The sequence below is a fragment of the Rutidosis leptorrhynchoides genome, chromosome 5 (assembly GCF_046630445.1).
Source record: "Rutidosis leptorrhynchoides isolate AG116_Rl617_1_P2 chromosome 5, CSIRO_AGI_Rlap_v1, whole genome shotgun sequence".
Classification (NCBI taxonomy): Eukaryota; Viridiplantae; Streptophyta; class Magnoliopsida; order Asterales; family Asteraceae; genus Rutidosis; species Rutidosis leptorrhynchoides.
The window spans coordinates 449,183,193-449,205,566 of record NC_092337.1 but is presented as its reverse complement, the minus strand read 5'-3'; the positions used below and the strand labels follow the sequence as shown (position 1 = coordinate 449,205,566).

The 22,374-nt window shown below is 35.2% G+C and overlaps 1 protein-coding gene across 1 annotated transcript in view; it reads left to right on the top strand.

Moving 5' to 3' along the window:
* LOC139850147 (uncharacterized) overlaps positions 1-22,289 on the top strand; it is a 115,038-nt gene extending 92,749 nt beyond the window's left edge. Inside the window, exons 4-6 of the mRNA XM_071839736.1 lie at positions 19,099-20,854; positions 21,296-21,606; positions 22,269-22,289. Of these exons, the coding sequence (XP_071695837.1) occupies positions 19,099-20,854; positions 21,296-21,606; positions 22,269-22,289 (2,088 nt within the window). The remainder of the gene's footprint in view (positions 1-19,098; positions 20,855-21,295; positions 21,607-22,268) is intronic.
* Positions 22,290-22,374: the final 85 nt, after the last annotated feature.

Below are 22,374 nucleotides of genomic sequence, written 5' to 3'. Positions count from 1 at the left end.
GATTTGTCCACAGCCTCCTTCATGATTTGCTCAATCCGTTTTTCAGTACCAAACTTTCTCTTTTTCTGTGCTTTTCCAACACACTACTCTTTATCATCAAACTTTTAACTGTTAAAGTCGTTTACAGTTTTTGGTGCTTCATCAGCATTTTTCCAAAATTTGGAGAACTAATTTCGCAGTTTGGGGTGTTTTTCAGAAACTTCACATTCAAAGTATGTAAGTCTATAAGATAGACATTATATGTATATATATAACCGTTGGCGTATAATTGCTGCGAAATTCGAAATACTGATTGCTAATTCCCGGTAGTTGGTATGGCAATTACCGTTACAAGATGTGGATGAGTACATGATAGGGTTTCAATGAGTATAATGATTTTTCAGAAGGTCAGAGATCAATGAAGTTGTTGGTAAATTTACTACTAATGTGGTGGAACATGAAAGGTTCCCCAGTAACAAAAACGTATATGTCAAAGTTACAATAAGGTTAATCTTGAAAAGTCGAAGTTAACTGGTTGGAAGTGTGATAAAAATGGATACTTTGAAAAGGGATTGCAAGATTATTTTCATTAAAAACAATGTTGAAGGATCTTGCATAGTTTTGAAGTCAAAGTATTGCTTCGAAAGATGTAAGGATCTAAGAATGATGTCACCGGTTCAGAGTTATGACTTGGATTCTAATCCGTCAATATCAGAATATGTAATTGAATTTGTATGAAAAAGATTGTATATCGTTGTGAGCTTTGTTAAAAAAAAATTGAATCAAAGTTGTACAGTGTAGCATATTAATTGCAAACTTAAATATTTCCCGGGTATTACCTACCCGTTAAAGATTTCACAAGTAATATTTTGTACCAAAGAATTTTTCATTACAGTCTTTATGAAAATATATGAATGTATATTTTCTTCAGATGTAATACAGATTTAATGAGTTAATATCATATTAAGCTCATTTGATTTTCGGCTTGACTTAGAAATAAATAATCTCTAAAATATTAGAGATTACATAATCTTTGCGGTGTATTTCGCTAATGTAATCAATACTTCATTATTTATTCTTATTGATATTCCTCGGTGAAGGATGTTGGTACTCGTGGAATTTTTTGTGAACCTTACAAGGCACAGATGACGTTTTCTGGAAAGTTTCGAGTACATCGAAAATGAAAATGTAAAATCAATTATGTAATTGAATAATACACTTGGTTTATTATGAAATGGAATTCATTAAGTTGAAATAGAGATTGTAGTTAACGAAGGTTAAGTTGTTAACAAATGATGTACATCATAGCATATTAGTAATATGAATTTAACCGAGTAATATTTACCCTTTTTTTTCAATTCATACATAATAGCTTAGTACGAAATAATTTATGATGGTTTTAAAATTTATATATATAAGATATACATATAAATTCTTTAGAAGAATTGAGTTAATACTTCATAACTCATTGATACAATATACTCGTTGTTGACTCGTATTGATGTCCACGGTACTTTCTTGAACTGGCAGAGCTTGTGATGTGAGAGGCGATGTTGACAGCACTGACTATGCTGGTGAGGCTAAGGGTACTGTTGATGTTATTGGTAAAACAAGTCTAGCTTGTACCTTACGCACCATTCTTGTCAGGGTTTCTACTCTTCCTTCTATCATTTTGGTACACTCATCTGATTTATGGTTAGGGCTAGAATAGATAATCTCTAAGATTGTAGAATATATAATCGCCGTAGGATATTTCTCCGATGAAGTTATGAATCAATACTTCATCATTTATTGTTATTGGTACTCCTTGGTACCTATGGTGAGTATGATGTCGATATCCGAAGTACAGTTTTTTTTTTTTTTTTTTAGATGTGATATTGAGGTGTGGGATGTAGATGTGGTTGTTGGTGGTGGTAATAATACTGTTGGTGTTAATGATGGTGGTACTGGTTATGCTGCTGGTGCTGCTGCTGGTGTTTGTAATCCTTGCACCATATTCTCCAAAGCCACTACCCGAGCGCGAAGCTCGTTGACTTCTTCTATTATACTGGGATGATTGGCGGTTCAGACAAGTGGATGAATAAGATTTAGAATATTGGATATTACGTAGTCGTTGCGAGCTGTTCTGGAAATGAGGGTGAAAATGGTGTTACGAACGGGTTCGCCGGTAAGTGCTTCAGGTTCTTCGCCAAGATGTGAATGTGGTGGATGGAAGGGATCGCCTTCTTCTTGTCTCCAATGATTAAGTAGATTACGAACCCATCCCCAATTCATCCAGAATAGATGATGGCTAATTAGTTGATCCATTCCGGTTACGCTGCTTTCGGAGCTCGAATGGAAATCCATATCGGAATAGCTGTCGAAATCTAAGGAATTTGAACTAGATACAAGATCCATTTTGTGTAATCAAAGAAAATATTTTTGGAATGAAATAGATTATAGGACTAATTTGGTACTCCTCAATACATAGTTTACATATGTATTTATAATACCAGAATCCCATAAGTTACGGAGGATTTTACGGAAGATGTCAGGCAAAGTTTATTGTAATAGATATGCCAAGATATGAATTTTGTCTATAATATCTATGCAATCAATGCAATAAGACGCGTTTAGACTTAAGATGATAGACAGGTAATTTCCGATAAGAAATGATAAGCAAAACTTTTGACATGCAGACACGGTCGAAGTCCAGACTTACGAATGTATCCTAACAACTATCAGTTAGACATACTAATGCAAGACCTGGTTCACTAAGACCAACGCTCTGATACCAACTGTGACGATCGCTCCAAATCCATATGGACGAACACGTCATTCATCGATTTCATTGCGAGGTATTTGACCTCTATATGATATGTTTTGTAAACATTGAATTCTTTTGAAAAGGCACACCATAAATGAATATTTAAATCAAAGGTTTTCGACATCTGATGATTTCTACATATAGACAATCACCGTAATATAATAGTTTACAATGATACTTCCGTTGACAATGCAGTCAAAATAAGATACATGCTGATGATTTGGTGAATGCAACGTTTCCTTGATAAATATGTCATGTAAGACTCCATGCACATAGCTTGTCTAACATATAAGCAAACAGCAGAAGACTTCTAGAAACCTGAGAATAAACATGCTAACAAGTGTCAACACAAAGGTTGGTGATTTCATAGTTTTATTGTTTCGTATAATCTGTATATAAAGGTGGATCACAAGATTTCAGTTGTTTCATCCAGAAACGTTTATCAAAATATTCTACAAGATTGAGCACCCTGGTAACTAAACTTTAACGTCTATATAATAAGTACCCCTGTTTTAACATACATGCAACCAACATGTAAAATACACGCAAACCAATGTGTACTAAACTCAAATAGCATACGTCTGTTTTATAGTTCAGGCTAGGGTTTCTATACCTGAAACAGACGGGGATGTCAAGCCCTATGGATCCATATACCTCTATTCGCACCCATTGGTTCTTATAACTGACAGTTACTAGTTACCAAAGCTAAGGGATTTTTGGTTCAAACTCAGTGTAGAATTTAGTATGTACTTGTATCCATTGCGTTTAAAATAAAGTGCATGTATTCTCAGCCCAAAAATATATATTTTAAAAGCATTTAAAAAGGGAGCAAATGAAACTCACCTTAGCAGCACATAAAGTTGTTCATCGTAATATGACCGAAACTCGGATTACCAAATAATCGTAGATCTCAACGTATCACTGTTGAGATTCAATATTGCAAGAAAGTACGTAGACGCAACAGAGATGATAAATACTAGGGTTTACTGTAGCACTGTAGCAAATACGGTTTCACTGTAGCAAATAGTGTTTTACTGTAGCAAATAGTGTTTTACTGTAGCAAAGTCATTTTTACTGTAGCAAATAGTGTTTTACTGTAGGAAAGTCGTTTTTACTTGTACATATATATATATATATATATATATATATACATACATACATACATACATATATATATATATATATATATATATATATATACATACATACATACATATATATATATATATATATATATATATATATATATATATATATATATATACATACATACATACATACATACATACATACATACATACATACATACATACATACATATAATTGTTCATGAATCGTCGAGAGTAATCAAAGGTAATTGTATATATGAAACAGTTCTAAAATTTTGAGACTCAATCTAACAGACTTTGTTTAACGTGTTAAAATAATAAATCGTATAGAGAATTGGTTTAAATAAGTCAAAAAATTTCGGGTCATCACATATTTACATATAATTGTTCGCGAATCATTGAGAAAAATCGAAGGGTATTTGAATAGTTTAAAATTTTGAGATTCAATTTCATAGACTTTGCTTATCGTGTCGGAAACGTTAAAGATTAAGTTTAAATTTGGTCAGAAATTTCCGGGTCATCACAGTACCTCCCCGTTAAAGAAATTTCGTCCCGAAATTTGAGTGAGGTCGTCATGTCTAACAATAAAAATATTTTCATGACGAATATGTGTTGATAAATAGAATTTTTATCACCGTTGAATAATATGGATAAAACAATCCAATTACTCAAAGCGTATGAGGGAAGTTATCGTAATAGAGTGAAATGAAGGAATAGAGATTCGTCTTAATTTTTGACGTAGTAACGATTGATTTCCGGAATTTAAGGAATAGAAAATCTTCATATTCTAAATAAGATTTGATTCTTCGAAAATTAAGGAGATTAAGATCTTCTTTAATTAAATGCGTAATCTGCCTCGATTGCTATGTCTGATATTTCACTATAAATTGACCTCTTCCGTTTCATTTATTTTCACCACTCCTATAAGCTTCTTCCTTATTTCATACTTCCTAATAGATTGTGAAAATGCTTAATCCAGTTCTGATTCTTGATATTTTCTTGGCTATCGTATCCTTCATTCTTCTTTTTCATCTGCCACCAGAGGAGGTTATTTTCTTCTACTATTACCTTGGGGTTATAGTGTTTTTCATTCTCCCGTGTCTTTATATTGCTATACGCATTGATATACACGGTTTGTAATTTCGAGGTTTTTATCGGGCTTTTTATTCTCCATTATATTTCGGAACTTCATGCTTTAGTTTTCTCTTCCCGACCTTAATTGTCAAATTACCAGAATATCCAGAATTCGTAGGTATGGAGTTTCAGATGAACATAACTAATGTTCTAAGAAAGAAATGGTAATAGCACGATCCTGAATTGTCAAATTACCAGAATATCCAGAAAAGACCGAATCATCAAGAAAAAATATTTTTTTGATATGTTTAGAGGTTAAATAGAATGAAAGAGTTATGTAACATGGTTCATGATGAGGGTGTGATCTGTGAACCTTTATCACGTTCCATTAGAAACTCAACATGACTTGCTGTAATATAATCACGTTGATCAAGTGTCATTATATTATACTAACTCATGCTTCAGTTCCCAACACTGCTTCAAAATATTCATAATTTAAACTCGAAGGTTTACAGAATATAGAAACTAAACAGTTTCCTTTATAATGTAATACAGATAACGAGAGGAGATAAATGATTTCAGATAAGGATAGTTATGAAAATATCTTCAGAAATATCGAGGATATTTATAATGAAATATACGATGATATCTTAAAATTTCTAATATCGAAGGATGATGAAGAAGATTTGTCCGTAAAAGTTTAGCGTCAGGAATAAGGTATTCGTTAATATCTTCAGCAGATGCTGAATCATTTGGATTCTTTGAAGGTAGGTTTAGTCTTTGTGATTTGTCCACAGCCTCCTTCATGATTTGTGTCATAACTCGACCTTAACCATAAGGACGATTACAATAACATATGATTTCATCACGAGGTATTGACCTCTATATGCGACATTTTTCAAAAACTGCATTCGTTTTTACAATACAAACCGTAGCTTTTATTACAAATACAAGGTTTAAACAACTTAATAATGATTATCGTTTAGCGATAATCTTAGACTTACAAACTTTACATGTGATAATAACAATACGACTTCCAACATATTTTACATTACAAATCCTCCGATATGCAGTTTTATTTTTGACACAAATATGCATACTCAAGATCTTGCTTAAATTCAACATGTTGCAGCGAAAGCTTTTAGTTATCACCTGAGAATAAACATGCTTAAAACATCAACATAAAGTTGGTGAGACATAGGTTTAATGCCGGTAGCGTTATAAATATAGACCACAAGATTTCATATATAAACGTTTTAATAAAAATATTCTAAGTTGTTGAGCACTTGATAACCATACTTAACATTTAATCAACGTCGCATATTCCCTTTATTATGAAATCTTACTACACCGTACCAAGTGTAGTCACCGAAACGAAGTACTGTGCAACCGTTGAATACTGGTCGTCCAGTCCGGTTGGGGTTGTCAGGCCCGATAGATCTATCAACAGGATTCGCGTTTACAATACCTCATGTAAATAGTAGTTACCAAGTTACAGGGAAGTATGCCAGTGGTACAACTCAACGTAGAATATATATTTTTAATCACTTTTGTCCATAACGTAAATCATAAAATGCATGTATTCTCATCCCGAAATATTTAGAGTCTAAAAGTGGGACTATATACTCACGTTTTGCCTTGAAGGTAATAAACACGACTTGGTCTCCGATTGATATCACAAACCTAACCATATATATAATATATCAACATATTTTCTTTTCAAGTAATCGTTACATATATATATATATATATATATATATATATATATATATATATATATATATATATATATATATATATATATATATATATATATATATATATATATATATACTTTTAATACTTTTAATATTTTCTTAGTCCGTAGTTAGCAGTCTGATGTTAGTGGTCCACAATTAGTTGCTTAAATAAAATAAATAAAGACCCCATCGTATTCGTATTAATCAGAATTAATCTCAACCCACGGTACCATGTTGTCAAGTGACGTGTTGCGTACATAAAGTACCGTGTTGTCAAATAACGTGTTGCGTACAATCATGAGGTCTTATGATTAATCCTCTCGTGTTGTTTACGGGTGGTCCTGAAATATATAAAATCAAATCATAAGTAAATATATATGAAATATCATATTAATTAGAAAATATATGATTAATTTAATTTTTCTCCAAATATTTTCGTAGCTAAACTAGCTTCGGATACCAGATCTTGTTTTAGTCGTAGTTTCTTCATTACAACTCCGTTTTTGTTGGTTCAACTTGTCACTTCCTTGGATCGAGTCAAATTTTAAGAATATGAACTGATAATACCTTAGTTTGTATTTAAAATCATAGGTTATAGGTCAAACTTTGGTGAAACTTATGAAAGTGATCATTTTCCATCATAAAAACAACATTTAATGATCATTTTTCTAAAAATACTTACACTTTGAGTTAAACCATGAAATTTTTATGTGTTAACATATTCATAAGAAATATCATTTTTCCAGAACATGAACTTCCAATTCAAAGCTTAAGATGGTTTTTAATTATCCAACCCAAAACAGCCCCCGGTTACACTCCGACGACGTAGATTCAGTTTTTAAGATGTTCTTTGTAAAACCAAGTTATATATTGTTAAGTTAGCATATCATTATGATATATTACAGGTCTTGAAGTGTTTTAAAAGTTAAGTTAGAAGGATCTATTTAGTTTGCAAACAAGTTTGAAATCATTCAAACTATGTTCTTGTTGTTAAAATTTTACAACACAAAATAAGATAGCTATATGAATATGAATTGAATAAGATTATGAATAAGGTTACTACCTCAAGTTACTTGGACAAAGTTACTGTAAGAGATGAGAAAAATCCTAGAATCAAAAGAGTGGTGGAGTTGGATTGAAAGGTTGGAAGTAAACTTGTATTTTTGGAAAGATTATTGAAGTTTTCTTGTAAGGAATTTATTATGATGATTAAGGCTTGTTTTTGAAGCTAGATATTCATGGTTATTTGCTGAGATTGTGAAGAACACTTAAGGTTCCTAAGAGTGTGTTATTGGTTAGAGAAAATGTGTAGTAAAAATGAAAATGGAATGGAGTATAACTGGTGGTGAAAAGATGTATAAATTTGTAATATTGTGCAAAAGTCTTGTAATATGCCAAATTGATTAATCATGCATGCTAAGATCCAAAATTGGCTGACTCATGGCTGCTAATAAAGTGATTGTGATGTGTATATACCAATAGTAAATACGTATAGAAGCTGGGTATGATACGGGTACATATACCCTAGATATACGTATAAAAATCTTGAGAAACCAGAACGAGGATTCAAATATAGCTATCTTTTGTAAATATACTTATATTGTTTTATGTATATAAATCCTTTAAAAGTGATAAAATACATATCTATACGATACATGTATAAGCATTATAAGTTTTAAGTATTTAAGTCGAAGAACGTCACATATAGTTATCGTTTTGAAAACTTAAGTTAGTAGTCTCAAAATATACTTATAACTCATTGTTATTAGTACACAATGAGATGTTAAAACATTCTTAGATCATGTTAAATATATAAAAATACATATATATACACAAACGTATAATTATCGTATGTTATATAGTTCGTGATATCATCGGTCAAATTGGACGGTCAAACGTTGTGTAAAACTCTTTTCAAAAACATAAGTCTCAACAATTTAGATTGCTTATCATGTTGGTAAGGTTTAATTTATGTAAATATTAATCTTATAAGTGTAAAACGATCGGAAAAATCCGGGTCGTTACAGTACCTACCCGTTAAATAAATTTCGTCCCGAAATTTTAAAGTTGTACCTATTTTGTGTTCTCGGGAAACAAATGTGGGTACTTTTGTTTCATCTGATCCTCTCATTCCCAAGTAAACTCGGGACCTCTTCGAGCATTCCAATGAACCTTAACGATTGGTATGTTACTCTGCTTGAGACATTTAACTTCACGGTCCATGATTTCTACTGGTTCTTCTATGAATTGTAGTTTCTCATCGACTTGGATTTCTTCAAGAGGAATGGTGAGATCTTCCTTTGCAAGACATTTCTTGAGGTTTGAGACGTGAAATGAATTATGTACTCCGGCAAGTTGTTGTGGTAACTCGAGTCGATAAGCTACCGGTCCGATGCGTTCGATGATCTTGAACGGGCCTACATACCTTGGGTTCAGTTTACCCCTTTTTCCAAAACGTATTACACCTTTCCAAGGTGACACCTTTAGCATAACCATGTCACCAATCTGAAACTCTAATGGTTTCCTTCGGACATCCGCGTAGCTCTTTTGGCGACTACGGGCTGTTTTCAATCTCTCCTTGATTTGTACTATCTTCTCAGTCGTTTCGTGTATGATCTCGGGACCAGTTAATTATCGATCTCCTACTTCATTCCAACAGATAGGGGATCTACACTTCCTTCCATACAATGCTTCGAATGGTGCAGTTTTAATGCTCGCATGATAACTGTTATTATACGAGAATTCTGCTAATGGTAGATACTTATCCCATCCGTTTCCAAAATTGATCACACATGCCCTGAGCATGTCTTCAAGAGTCTGAATTGTTCTTTCACTCTGCCCGTCAGTTTGTGGATGATATGCGGTGCTCATATCCAAACGAGTTCCCAGGGCCTCCTGTAGTGATTGCCAAAACTTTGATGTAAATCTACTATCACGAACGGATATAATGGAAATAGGTATTCCATGCCTTGAAACAATTTCCTTTATGTATAATTGTAATAGTTTCTCCATTCTATTCGTTTCCTTTATAGGCAAGAAATATGCAGATTTGGTGAGACGATCAACTATTACCCAAATGGTGTCATAACCCCAGGCAGTCTTAGGTAACTTTGTGATGAAATCCATGGTAATACCGTCCCATTTCCATTCTGGGATTTCTGGTTGTTGAAGTAACCCTGACGGCTTCTAGTGTTCTGCTTTGACTTTGGAACAAGTTAAACATTCCCCAACATATGTTGTAACATCTGTCTTTAAATTAGGCCACCAATAATGCGTCTTAAGATCTTGATACATCTTTCCAACTCCAGGATGTATCGAGTATCTTGTCTTATGTGCCTCATTCAATATCAACTTCCTTAATCCACCCAACTTTGGTACCCAAATACGGTTTGCAAAATATCGAATTTCGTCCTCCCGTATAACGAGTTGTTTCCCATACTTCTTCATTATTTCATTTCCTATGTTTTCTTTAGTAAGAGCTTCTCGTTGAGCCTCTTTGATTTGTGAGTTGAGATTCATGCGAATTTTTATGTTCATCGCTCGTACTCGAATTGGTTCCCGTTCCTTTCTACTTAGAGCGTCGGCCACTACATTCGCTTTCCCGGGATGATAGCGAATCTCACAATCATAGTCGTTTATCAGCTCGACCCACCTACGTTGCCTCATGTTCAGCTGTTTCTGATCAAAAATATGTTGAAGGCTTTTATGATCAGTAAACACAGTGCATTTAACCCCATATAAATAGTGTCTCCATATCTTCAATGCAAACACTACTGCTCCCAATTCTAAATCATGCGTCGTATAATTTCGCTCGTGAATCTTCAATTGTCGGGATGCGTATGCTATAACTTTCTTCCGTTGCATAAGGACGCAACCAAAACCTTGTCGCGAAGCGTCACAATATATCTCAAAATCATCGTTCCCTTCAGGTAACGATAAAATAGGTGCTGTAGTCAACTTCTTCTTCAGTAATTGAAATGCACTTTCCTGCTCAGAAGTCCATTCGTACTTCTTCCCTTTTTGCGTTAACGCTATTAATGGTTTAGCTATTCGGGAAAAATCTTGAATAAACCTTCTATAATAACCAGCTAAACCCAAAAATTGGCGTATCTGCGTTGGTGTCTTAGGAGTCTCCCATTTTTCAATGGCCTCAATTTTAGCTGGATCAACCTGAATTCTTTTGCTACTAACAACGTGGCCAAGAAATTGCACTTCTTTCAACCAAAATGCACACTTAGAAAATTTAGCGTATAACTGTTCTTTTCTTAACAATTCTAATACCAACCTTAAATGCTGCTCATGCTCTTGCTCACTCTTGGAATAGATTAGAATATCGTCAATGAAAACGATAACAAACTTATCTAAATACGGACTACAAACTCGATTCATGAGGTCCATGAATACAGCTGGCGCATTAGTCAACCCAAATGGCATAACCAAAAATTCGTAATGACCGTAGCGTGTCCGAAAAGCAGTTTTTGGAATGTCTTCTTCCTTAACACGTAGTTGATGATAGCCCGACCTTAGGTCGATTTTCGAGTAAACACATGATCCTTGCAATTGATCAAATAAGTCATCAATTCTCGGTAGTAGATACCGATTCTTGATAGTTAACTTATTTAATTCACGATAATCTATACACATTCGGAAAGATCCGTCTTTCTTCTTGACGAATAAAATCAGAGCTCCCCACGGTGAAGTACTTCGTCGTATGAATCCACGGTCCAGTAATTCTTTTAACTGACTCTGAAGTTCTTTTAACTCAGACGGTGCAAGTCTATATGGAGCACGAGCCACTGGTGCAGCTCCTGGTACTAGATCTATTTGAAATTCTACAGATCTAAATGGAGGTAATCCCGGCAACTCTTCCGGAAAGACTTCAGGAAAATCTCTTGCCACAGGCACGCCATTGATGCTCTTCACTTTTTCCTTCGTTTCGACTTTATTAACATGTGCTAAGATAGCATAACACCCTTTCTTCAAGCACTTTTAAGCTTTCAAACAACTAATGAGTTTTAGCTTTGAGTTACCCTTCTCTCCATAAATCATTACTGGCATTTTATCCTTACGAGGAATGCGAATTGCCTTCTTGGCACAAACAACTTCAGCTCCTATTTTGGACATCCAGTCCATGCCGACTATTACATCAAAACTTCCTAATTCTACGGGTATCAAATCAATCTTAAATGTTTCTCCGGCTAAATTTATTTTACAATCACGGCAAATTTTATCGGCTTTAATTAGTTTACCATTAGCTAACTCAATCATGTACTTAGCATCTAGAGTTAATGATGAACAATTCAATTTAGCGTGAAAGTCTCTACACACGTAACTTCTATCGGCACCAGTATCAAATATAATAGATGTGGATAAGTTATTAATGGTAAACGTACCCGTAACAAGCTCCGGGTCTTTATACGCCTCTCTAGCATTAATAACAAATGCTCTTCCACGTGCAGATCCGTTATTCTTCTCTGGATTCGGGCACTGACTCTTATAATGACCCTGTTTCCCACACCCATAACAAGTAACAGTGGCCAAGGCAGTTCTATTTGCATTGGTGGCAGGAGTTTTGGTACCGTTTGTATTTGTAGCGGGAACCCTACAATCTTCAGCAAGATGACCTTTTCGATTACAATTGTTGCACACTACATTACAATAACCAGAGTGATGTTTGTGGCATCTGTTACATAAATGATTTCGTCCCTTGTAACCTGAGTTCGAACCGCTACCCGCACCTTGCGTGGTTTCTTGTTTCTTGTTGGATTGTTGATGATTACCTTCCCACTTTCTTTTGTTTCCCGATATCTTGACATAGGTGTTCTTATCTAGAATAATCTGGTCCATCAACTCATTCGCCATGGTGATAGCTTCATGAATAGTCTTGGTTTTGGATGCTGTAACATTTGCCTTGACCTTTTTAGGCAAACCGTCTTTGTACAGTTCAATCTTTCGTTCTTCGGTTGGTACTAATTCGGGGCATAGCAAAGCTAATTCCATGAATCGCTGATTGTAGTTGGTGAGTTCAGTACCAACAACTTTCAGGCTTCGTAATTCAGCTTCCAACTTCTTAACCTCGTTCCTTGGACAATACTCGTTGATTAGCATTGTTTTGAATTCTTCCCAGGGAGTATCATAAGCTACATCTCCTCCTACGGCCTTCACATAGTTTTTCCACCATGTGAGTGCACTATCTTGTAAGGTGCACGATGCATACTTGGTCATGTCCTTCTCAATACAACCACTGATTTTAAACACAGACTCAATCTTTTCGATCCACCGGGTTAAACCGACTGGTCCTTCTGTTCCACTGAATGATGAGGGCTTGCAACCTTGAAAAGTTTTGTAAGTACATCCCACACGAGGATTTGGGTTAACTGCAGCACCTCTCGCAGCCTCGACCCATAACATTCTGTCGTTCACTCGCTGATTGATGAGTTCCTGGATTTCTTGTTCCGTCATTCGGTTCAATCGCGCCATAATCTTCAATAAAAATGGAAAAAAATAAAATAATTATTCACATGGAATAATATAGATGTAGTATGTATTTACAGTACATCGTAGCTTATTAATAATATGAACCAGTTATTATTATAAAAGCCTTTTCTTCTTATTAGCATTTTATAATTATACCTAGGGTAGTACCTCCCCGTTAAAGTTCATACTTAATAGCTTAGTACGAAAATCAATTACTATCACTCAAATAATACTCAACCATGGAAAATTATTGCATTTCACACTTCACTATTTTACATATGCTTATCTTACATCAAACATTAAGCAAACCACACTAGTAATATTATACAAAATGTTATATGATCCCATAGTTTAAAACAACAGCGTGTCATTTAACCCAAAGCGTTCGTGTTCAAAGGAATCGCTTAAAGGTTAACCTGGTTGTCTCCCTGCGTTTTGGCTGAGGGGCTGAAGAACTGGATGCCGGGATAGAACTAATAGGAATAGCGGGAATAGGTGTGGAAGTATCTGGTGGAGTTGGTGCCACAACATCCTCTCTAGACTCGGGATTTGGATTTTCTATTTCAGTAGCCTTTCGTTTCTTTCCTCGTTCGGACTTGTCTTTCATAATTTCCTGTATTTCTTCCTCCTCAGGATCACTTTCTGGTTCCTCTTCAATTGATTCATTCGGAACTTGTGAGTCTTCCCCAAAGGAGTCGTTTTCATCATCGGATAGGTTAATGACTGGAACACCGTCTGAAGATTCTGGTTCGGAGTCGCTGAATGTGATAACAAGTTCTAAGCCAGACATCTATCACATAACAACTAGTAAATTAGTATCACATAATATTTACATATTAATTTTTAACCAACAATGATAAGCAATATTTTTCGAAATCAAACACGGTCAAAGTCCAGACTCACTAATGCATCCTAACAAACTCGATAAGACACATATAATGTAAATTTTCTGGTTCTCTAAGACCAACGCTCTGATACCACATGTCAAAACCCGACCTTAACCATAAGGACGATTACAATAACATATGATTTCATCGCGAGGTATTGACCTCTATATGCGACATTTTTCAAAAACTGCATTCGTTTTTACAATACAAACCATAGCTTTTATTAAAAATACAAGGTTTAAACAACTTAATAATGATTATCGTTTAGCGATAATCTTAGACTTACAAACTTTACATGTGATAATAACAATACGACTTCCAACATATTTTACATTACAAATCCTCCGATATGCAGTTTTATTTTTGACACAAATATGCATACTCAAGATCTTGCTTAAATTCAACATGTTGCAGCGGAAGCTTTTAGTTATCACCTGAGAATAAACATGCTTAAAACGTCAACATAAAGTTGGTGAGACATAGGTTTAATGCCGGCAGCGTTATAAATATAGACCACAAGATTTCATATATAAACGTTTTAATAAAAATATTCTAAGTTGTTGAGCACTTGATAACCATACTTAACATTTAATCAACGTCGCATATTCCCTTTATTATGAAATCTTACTACACCGTACCAAGTGTAGTCACCGAAACAAAGTACTGTGCAACCGTTGAATACTGGTCGTCCAGTCCGATTGGGGTTGTCAGGCCCGATAGATCTATCAATAGGATTCGCGTTTACAATACCTCATGTAAATAGTAGTTACCAAGTTACAGGGAAGTATGCCAGTGGTACAACTCAACGTAGAATATATATTTTTAATCACTTGTGTCCATAACGTAAATCATAAAATGCATGTATTCTCATCCCGAAATATTTAGAGTTTAAAAGTGGGACTATATACTCACGTTTTGCCTTGAAGGTAACAAACACGACTTGGTCTCCGATTGATATCACAAACCTAACCATATATATAATATATCAACATATTTTCTTTTCAAGTAATCGTTACATATATATATATATACTTTTAATACTTTTAATATTTTCTTAGTCCGTAGTTAGCAGTCCGATGTTAGTGGTCCACAATTAGTTGCTTAAATAAAATAAATAAAGACCCCATCGTATTCTTATTGATCAGAATTAATCTCGACCCATGGTACCATGTTGTCAAGTGACGTGTTGCGTACATAAAGTACCGTGTTGTCAAATGACGTGTTGCGTACAATCATGAGGTCTTATGATTAATCTTCTCGTGTTGTTTACGAGTGGTCCTGAAATATATAAAATCAAATCATAAGTAAATATATATGAAATATCATATTAACTAGAAAATATATGATTAATTTAATTTTTCTCCAAATATTTTCGTAGCTAAACTAGCTTCGGATACCCGATCTTGTTTTAGTCGTAGTTTCTTCATTACAACTCCGTTTTTGTTGGTTCAACTTGCCACTTCCTTGGATCGAGTCAAATTTTAAGAATATGAACTGATAATACCTTATTTTGTATTCAAAATCACAGGTTATAGGTCAAACTTTGGTGAAACTTATGAAAGTGATCATTTTCCATCAAAAAAACAACATTTAATGATCATTTTTCTAAAAATACTTACACTTTGAGTTAAACCATGAAATTTTTATGTGTTAACATATTCATAAGAAATATCATTTTTCCAGAACATGAACTTCCAATTCAAAGCTTAAGATGGTTTTTAATTATCCAACCCAAAACAGCCCCCGGTTGCACTCCGACGACGTAGATTCAGTTTTTAAGATATTCTTTGTAAAACCAAGTTATATCTTGTTAAGTTAGCATATCATTATGATATATTACAGGTCTTGAAGTGTTTTAAAAGTTAAGTTAGAAGGATCTATTTAGTTTGCAAACAAGTTTGAAATCATTCAAACTATGTTCTTGTTGTTAAAATTTTACAACACAAAATAAGATAGCTATATGAATATGAATTGAATAAGATTTTGAATAAGGTTACTACCTCAAGTTACTTGGACAAAGTTATTGTAAGAGATGATAAAAATCCTAGAATCAAAAGAGTGGTGGAGTTGGATTGAAAGGTTGGAAGTAAACTTGTATTTTTTGAAGGATTATTGAAGTTTTCTTGTAAGGAATTTATTATGATGATTAAGGCTTGTTTTTGAAGCTAGATCTTCATGGTTATTTGCTGAGATTATGAAGAACACTTAAGGTTCCTAAGAGTTTGTTTTTGGTTAGAGAAAATGTGTAGTAAAAATGAAAATGGAATGGAGTATAAATGGTGGTGAAAAGATGTATAAATTTGTAATATTGTGCAAAAGTCTTGTAATATGCCAAATTGATTAATCATGCATGCTAAGATCCAAAATTAGCTGACTCATGGCTGCTAATAAAGTGATTGTGATGTGTATATACCAATAGTAAATACGTATAGAAGCTGGGTATGATACGGGTACATATACCCTAGATATACGTATAAAAATCTTGAGAAAACGGAACGAGGATTCAAATATAGCTATCTTTTGTAAATATACTTATATTGTTTTATGTATATAAATCCTTTAAAAGTGATAAAATACATATCTATACGATACATGTATAAGCATTATAAGTTTTAAGTATTTAAGTCGAAGAACGTCACATATAGTTATCGTTTTAAAAACTTAAGTTAGTAGTCTCAAAATATACTTATAACTCATTGTTATTAGTACACAATGAGATGTTAAAACATTCTTAGATCATGTTAAATATATAAAAATACATATATATACACAAACGTATAATTATCGTATGTTATATAGTTCGTGATATCATCGGTCAAATTGGACGGTCAAACGTTGTGTAAAACTCTTTTCAAAAACATAAGTCTCAACAATTTAGATTGCTTATCATGTTGGTAAGGTTTAATTTATGTAAATATTAATCTTATAAGTGTAAAACGATCGGAAAAATCCGGGTCGTTACAATTTGCTCAATCCGTTTTTCAGTACCAAACTTTCTCTTTTTCTGTGCTTTTCCAACACACTACTCTTTATCATCAAACTTTTGACTGTTAAAGTCGTTTACAGTTTTTGCTGCTTCATCAGTATTTTTCCAAAATTTGGAGAACTAATTTCGCAGTTTGGGGTGTTTTTCAGAAACTTCACATTCAAAGTATGTAAGTCTATAAGATAGACATTATATGTATATATATAACTGTTGGCGTATAATTGCTGTGAAATTCGAAATACTGATTGCTAATTCCCGGTAGTTGGTATGGCAATTACCGTTACAAGATGTGGATGAGTACATGATAGGGTTTCAATGAGTATAATGATTTTTCGGAAGGTCAGGGATCAATGAAGTTGTTGGTAAATTTACTGCTAATGTGGTGGAATATGAAAGGTTCCCCAGTAACAAAAACGTATATGTCAAAGTTACAATAAGGTTAATCTTGAAAAGTCGAAGTTAACTTGTTGAAAGTGTGATAAAAATGGATACTTTGAAAAGGGATTGCAAGATTATTTTCGTTAAAAACAATGTTGAAGGATCTTGCATAGTTTTGAAGTCAAAGTATTGCTTCGAAAGATGTAAGGATCTAAGAATATGTCACCGGTTCAGAGTTATGACTTGGATTCTAATCCGTCAATATCAGAATATGTACAGAAATAAATCGATATATATTATCTTGAATCAATCCACGACCCAGTGTATACACGTCTCAGGCTAGATCACAACTCAAAGTATATATATATATTTGGAATCAACCTCAACCCTGTATAGCTAACTCCAACATTACTGCATATAGAGTGTCTATGGTTGTTCCAAATAATATATATACATGGGTCGATATGATATGTCAAAACATTTGCATACGTTTCTATGGTATCCAAAGATTACATAATATATTAGAATACATGTATAATACAATATAAGTTAGCTAGGATTTGGAAAATACATGTATAATACAATATAAGTTAGCTAGGATATGATTTGTATAGAAGGATTAATGTTAATACTATAGGATACAATCTTTAAAATTTTCCACCTATGAACCTTCTCTTTTATTATAAGTCTTATCATTATAATTGAATCAAGTCTTTGCATTTTTCAAAAAATATCTATTCCTAAACGGATCTCTGTACACTCAAAAAACACCAAAGTCGTTGTATATACAAATTCCATCTAAATTACTTCAAATTGTGATACACCACCAACTCCAAAATTCGCATCTTACTGGCACGAACCTAGTACACCAAGTTTCACTGAATATTGACCAGTAACGCGCGGGAATTTTGCTTGCAAAATTTGGTGTTTGCTTTCCGGCCTATTTTACGGCGAGTACTGCATCATCGCCTACAAATCGGCCTACGGAGAGATCTACGTTGTGGTGCAGTTTTTCCCGGACCGCGGTTGCTAGACGACTGACGGCCACGCTGCCGGAAAATCTTAAATCCTGTCGGCCGGTTACATCCACCTCTTCTGTCTTACGCTTATCTAGTTACCTGCTATTTGCTGTTTTTTTAACTTTGCTTTGCTGCTTATTTTATTTGCACATGTTCATATAATTATTTTAATCTTGTTAGCAAGTAATTGCCTCTTTGTTAGTATTTTTTGGAAACTGTTTTGGTTGACTGGCCGGTACTTTGATCAAGATAGATAGTTATTTTATCCATTTTTATATTTATAATTAAGTATTAAATTAATAACTTATTATTTCATATCTTTTTAATCGTAGATTGTGTATTGGGATGCTATTTGTGCTTTTTTGATAGTTTATTACTGTATTATATTAATATATATAACAACTTTTTTTCTCATCTTTTATTTCATATTATAATTGTTGTATTTTTCCTTCTAATTTGTTATAAGCTAATTTTTTGGTTAGGTTACTTATAATTCTATATATAATATATATAATATAATAATTTACCTACTGTTTTTCGTTGGTGTAATTTCGTTGTTATTTACTCCCTGTTTTTTATTTATATTTCTTCTACTTGCTTATAGTTATTATTACTTTATCTTTTTTACTACTAGCTGCTCGTAGTTTGGTAAGATAGACACTAGACGTTCTTATGATTTCTTAAGGTCATGTCCTTCTGGTTCTGGGGCGGGTAGGTCGGTTGGGCCTAGAAGCGGCAATAGGTTAGCGAGGTTGGGTAGGATTAGAGTGGGTAGTTGGAATGTGGGAACTTTGACCGGCAAGCGGTATGAACTGGTCGAGACTTTACGAGAATGCAAAGTGGACATTTTGTGCGTCCAAGAGACTAGATGGAAAGGTCGAGGGGCGGCTAGGATCAATGACTACAAGTTGTGGTTCTCGGGATCGAGAGTAGCTAGGAATGGGGTTGGAATCATTATTGGCCCACCCTACAACGAGTATGTTGTGGATGTAGGTAGACGGAGCGACAGGATTATGTCGGTTAGGTTGGTTATTCAGGAGGTGACTTTCACGGTAATTTGCGCTTACGCACCCCATGCGGGCCGTGGAGATGCTGAAAAGAGACACTTCTGGGAATCGTTAGACGCGGTTATGAGGATGTGCCCTTCGGACCATAGTTTACTTATTGGTGGAGATCTCAATGGCCATATAGGATCTGATGTTGAGGGATATGCGGGAGTCCACGGGGGTTTTGGGTACGGAGCTAGAAATGAGGAAGGACTCTCTATTCTTGAATTTGCTGTTGCCCACGACTTGGCAGTTGTGAATTCGTTTTTCAAGAAGAGGGATGCTCAGTTAGCAACTTTTCATAGCGGAGGTCATAGTACCCAGATTGACTACCTGTTAATTCGCAAAGGGGATCTTAGGACTTGTGGAGACTGTAAGGTCCTGACTGCCTGGACATGCTCCTCCCAGCACAGACTGTTGGTCATGGATTTGGTTCTCCAGAGACGGGCCACCAAGAGTGTGAGACAAGCCCAACCTAAGATCTTGTGGAAGAAGTTGAACGGAGAGAAGGCAGAGACCTTTAAAACTACGGTTATAGGTAGAGTGGATGCTGAATTAGAAATGATATCCAATGATGACACGGATCAGATGTGGATTTGTCTGGCGTCCTCCATTAGAGAGGTAGCCAAGGAAACCCTAGGTGTGGCTCTAGGTACATGTAGAGGCCATAGGGCTGTTAGAGAATCATGGTGGTTCAGTGAAGAGGTTCAAAGCAAAGTTGCGCTTAAGCAACTAAGGTTTAGGGAGCTCATTGCTGGTGGGGAGGGGACTCCGACGGATAGAATTAGGGCTGTAGAGAGATATAAAGAAGCCAAAAGAGAAGCTAAGAAGGCTGTAGCCCTAGCAAAAGAAAATGCATATGAAGATCTGTATAAGAAACTTGACTCCAAAGAGGGAGCTAATGATATTTACAAGATAGCCAAAGCTAGGGAGCGAAGACGCATGGATCTTGATAACATCAAGTTTATCAAAAATGAAGATGGTCAAACTTTAGTTAAGGAAGACGAAATTAGGAAAAGATGGGAAGAGTATTTCTCATCTCTCTTCGTAGTGGGAAGACCAGAGCGCCACGAGGACTTACAAGACGCTGATATAGAACAATCCCATAACAGCATAGATTGCGAGAGGATTAGCGAAGAGGAAGTAAGATTGGCACTACGAAAGATGGGGAGAAATAAATCAGTGGGACCGGATCAGATCCCTATTGAGGCGTGGCGGTGCCTGGGCGACACTGGTGTTAGATGGCTGACTTGCCTTTTTAACAAGACGTTTCGAAGCTCTAAAATGCCTATGGAATGGAGACTGAGTGAGACTATTCCCATCTATAAGAACAAGGGGGATGCTCAATGTTGCGGTAACTATAGAGGCATAAAATTACTTAGTCATACTATGAAGCTTTGGGAGAAAGTGATTGAGACTAGACTTCGACGCGAAACCAATGTTTCGGAGAACCAATTTGGTTTTATGCCAAAGCGCTCTTCGATAGAGGCAATCCATATTATTAGGAACCTTATGGAGAAGTATAGAGAAAAGCAAAAGAACCTAGAGATGGTCTTCTTAGACTTAGAGAAGGCCTACGATTGCGTGCCACGAAACTTGATTTGGAAGACCCTTAAGGGCAGAAGTATCTCGAGTAGGTATATTAATGTTATTAGAGATATGTACGAAGGGGCGAAGTCTTGTGTTCGAACACCGGTGGGAAATACTGAAGTTTTCCCAATAGAAGTAGGCCTGCACCAGGGATCGGCCCTTAGCCCTTTCCTTTTCGCTTTGATCATTGATGAACTTTCTCGAGGGATACAAGAATGCATCCCTTGGTGCCTGATTTTTGCCGATGATATTGTGCTCGTTTCGGATTCTAAGGAGGAGCTTAATAGAAGGCTGGAGCAATGGAGGGTGGCCTTAGAAAGTAACGGTCTATACATTAGTAGACAAAAGACAGAATATCTTAGTTGCGATTTTGATAGGAATGTTGATGAACAAAGTGATGGAGTGAACATCTGTATTGGAGACCAGATCTTGCATCCACAAACTTCGTTTAGATACCTGGGCTCGGTGCTACACAAATCGGGGAGGATAGATGAAGACGTGTCGCACCGAATTAAGGTAGGGTGGGTGAAGTGGAGAGCAGCGACTGGAGTCTTATGCGACAAGAAGATCCCCCTTAAGCTGAAAGGGAAATTCTTCAAGGTGGCAATTAGACCTGCCATGTTATACGGATCAGAGTGTTGGCCTATGACGAAAGCACAAGAGAGGAGGATGGAGGTGGCAGAGATGAGGATGCTTAGGTGGACATGTGGTAAAACCATGTTAGATATGATTCCTAATAGTGTTTTTAGGGAGAACCTGAATGTTAGAAGCATCATCGACAAGCTTAGAGAAGAACGACTTCGATGGTTTGGGCATGTGAGAAGACGACCTCCTACTGCCCCTGTTAGGAGGGTCGAGACACTTACGGTTGACGGCGTAAGAAGAAGGGGTAGACCTACGCGTAGGTGGGAAGATAGGATAAAGCTAGACTTGAAGGAGCTCTTATTGACCGAGGACATGACCTCTGATAGGGTTGCGTGGAGGACTAGAATTAGAATAGACGAGTAGGTTTTTTGGTTTTGTTTGTGTGTTTGTGGTTTTGTGGGTCTGTGTGGGTATCTTCTTTCACTCTGCTCTTTGCTCTTTGCCGGTTTTGTTTTTTTTTTTTTTTTTTTTTTTTTTTTTTTTTTGTGCGACCTTTTTTTTTTTTTTTTTTTTTTTTTTTTTTTTTTCTCTAGACCCATGCATCGATGGTGTAAGTTTGGACATGTGGGTTTCTATGTGTATGTATGGATGTTCGTGTTTGTATGTATGTATTTAACTTTGTTCGCAGGTTTATGTTTG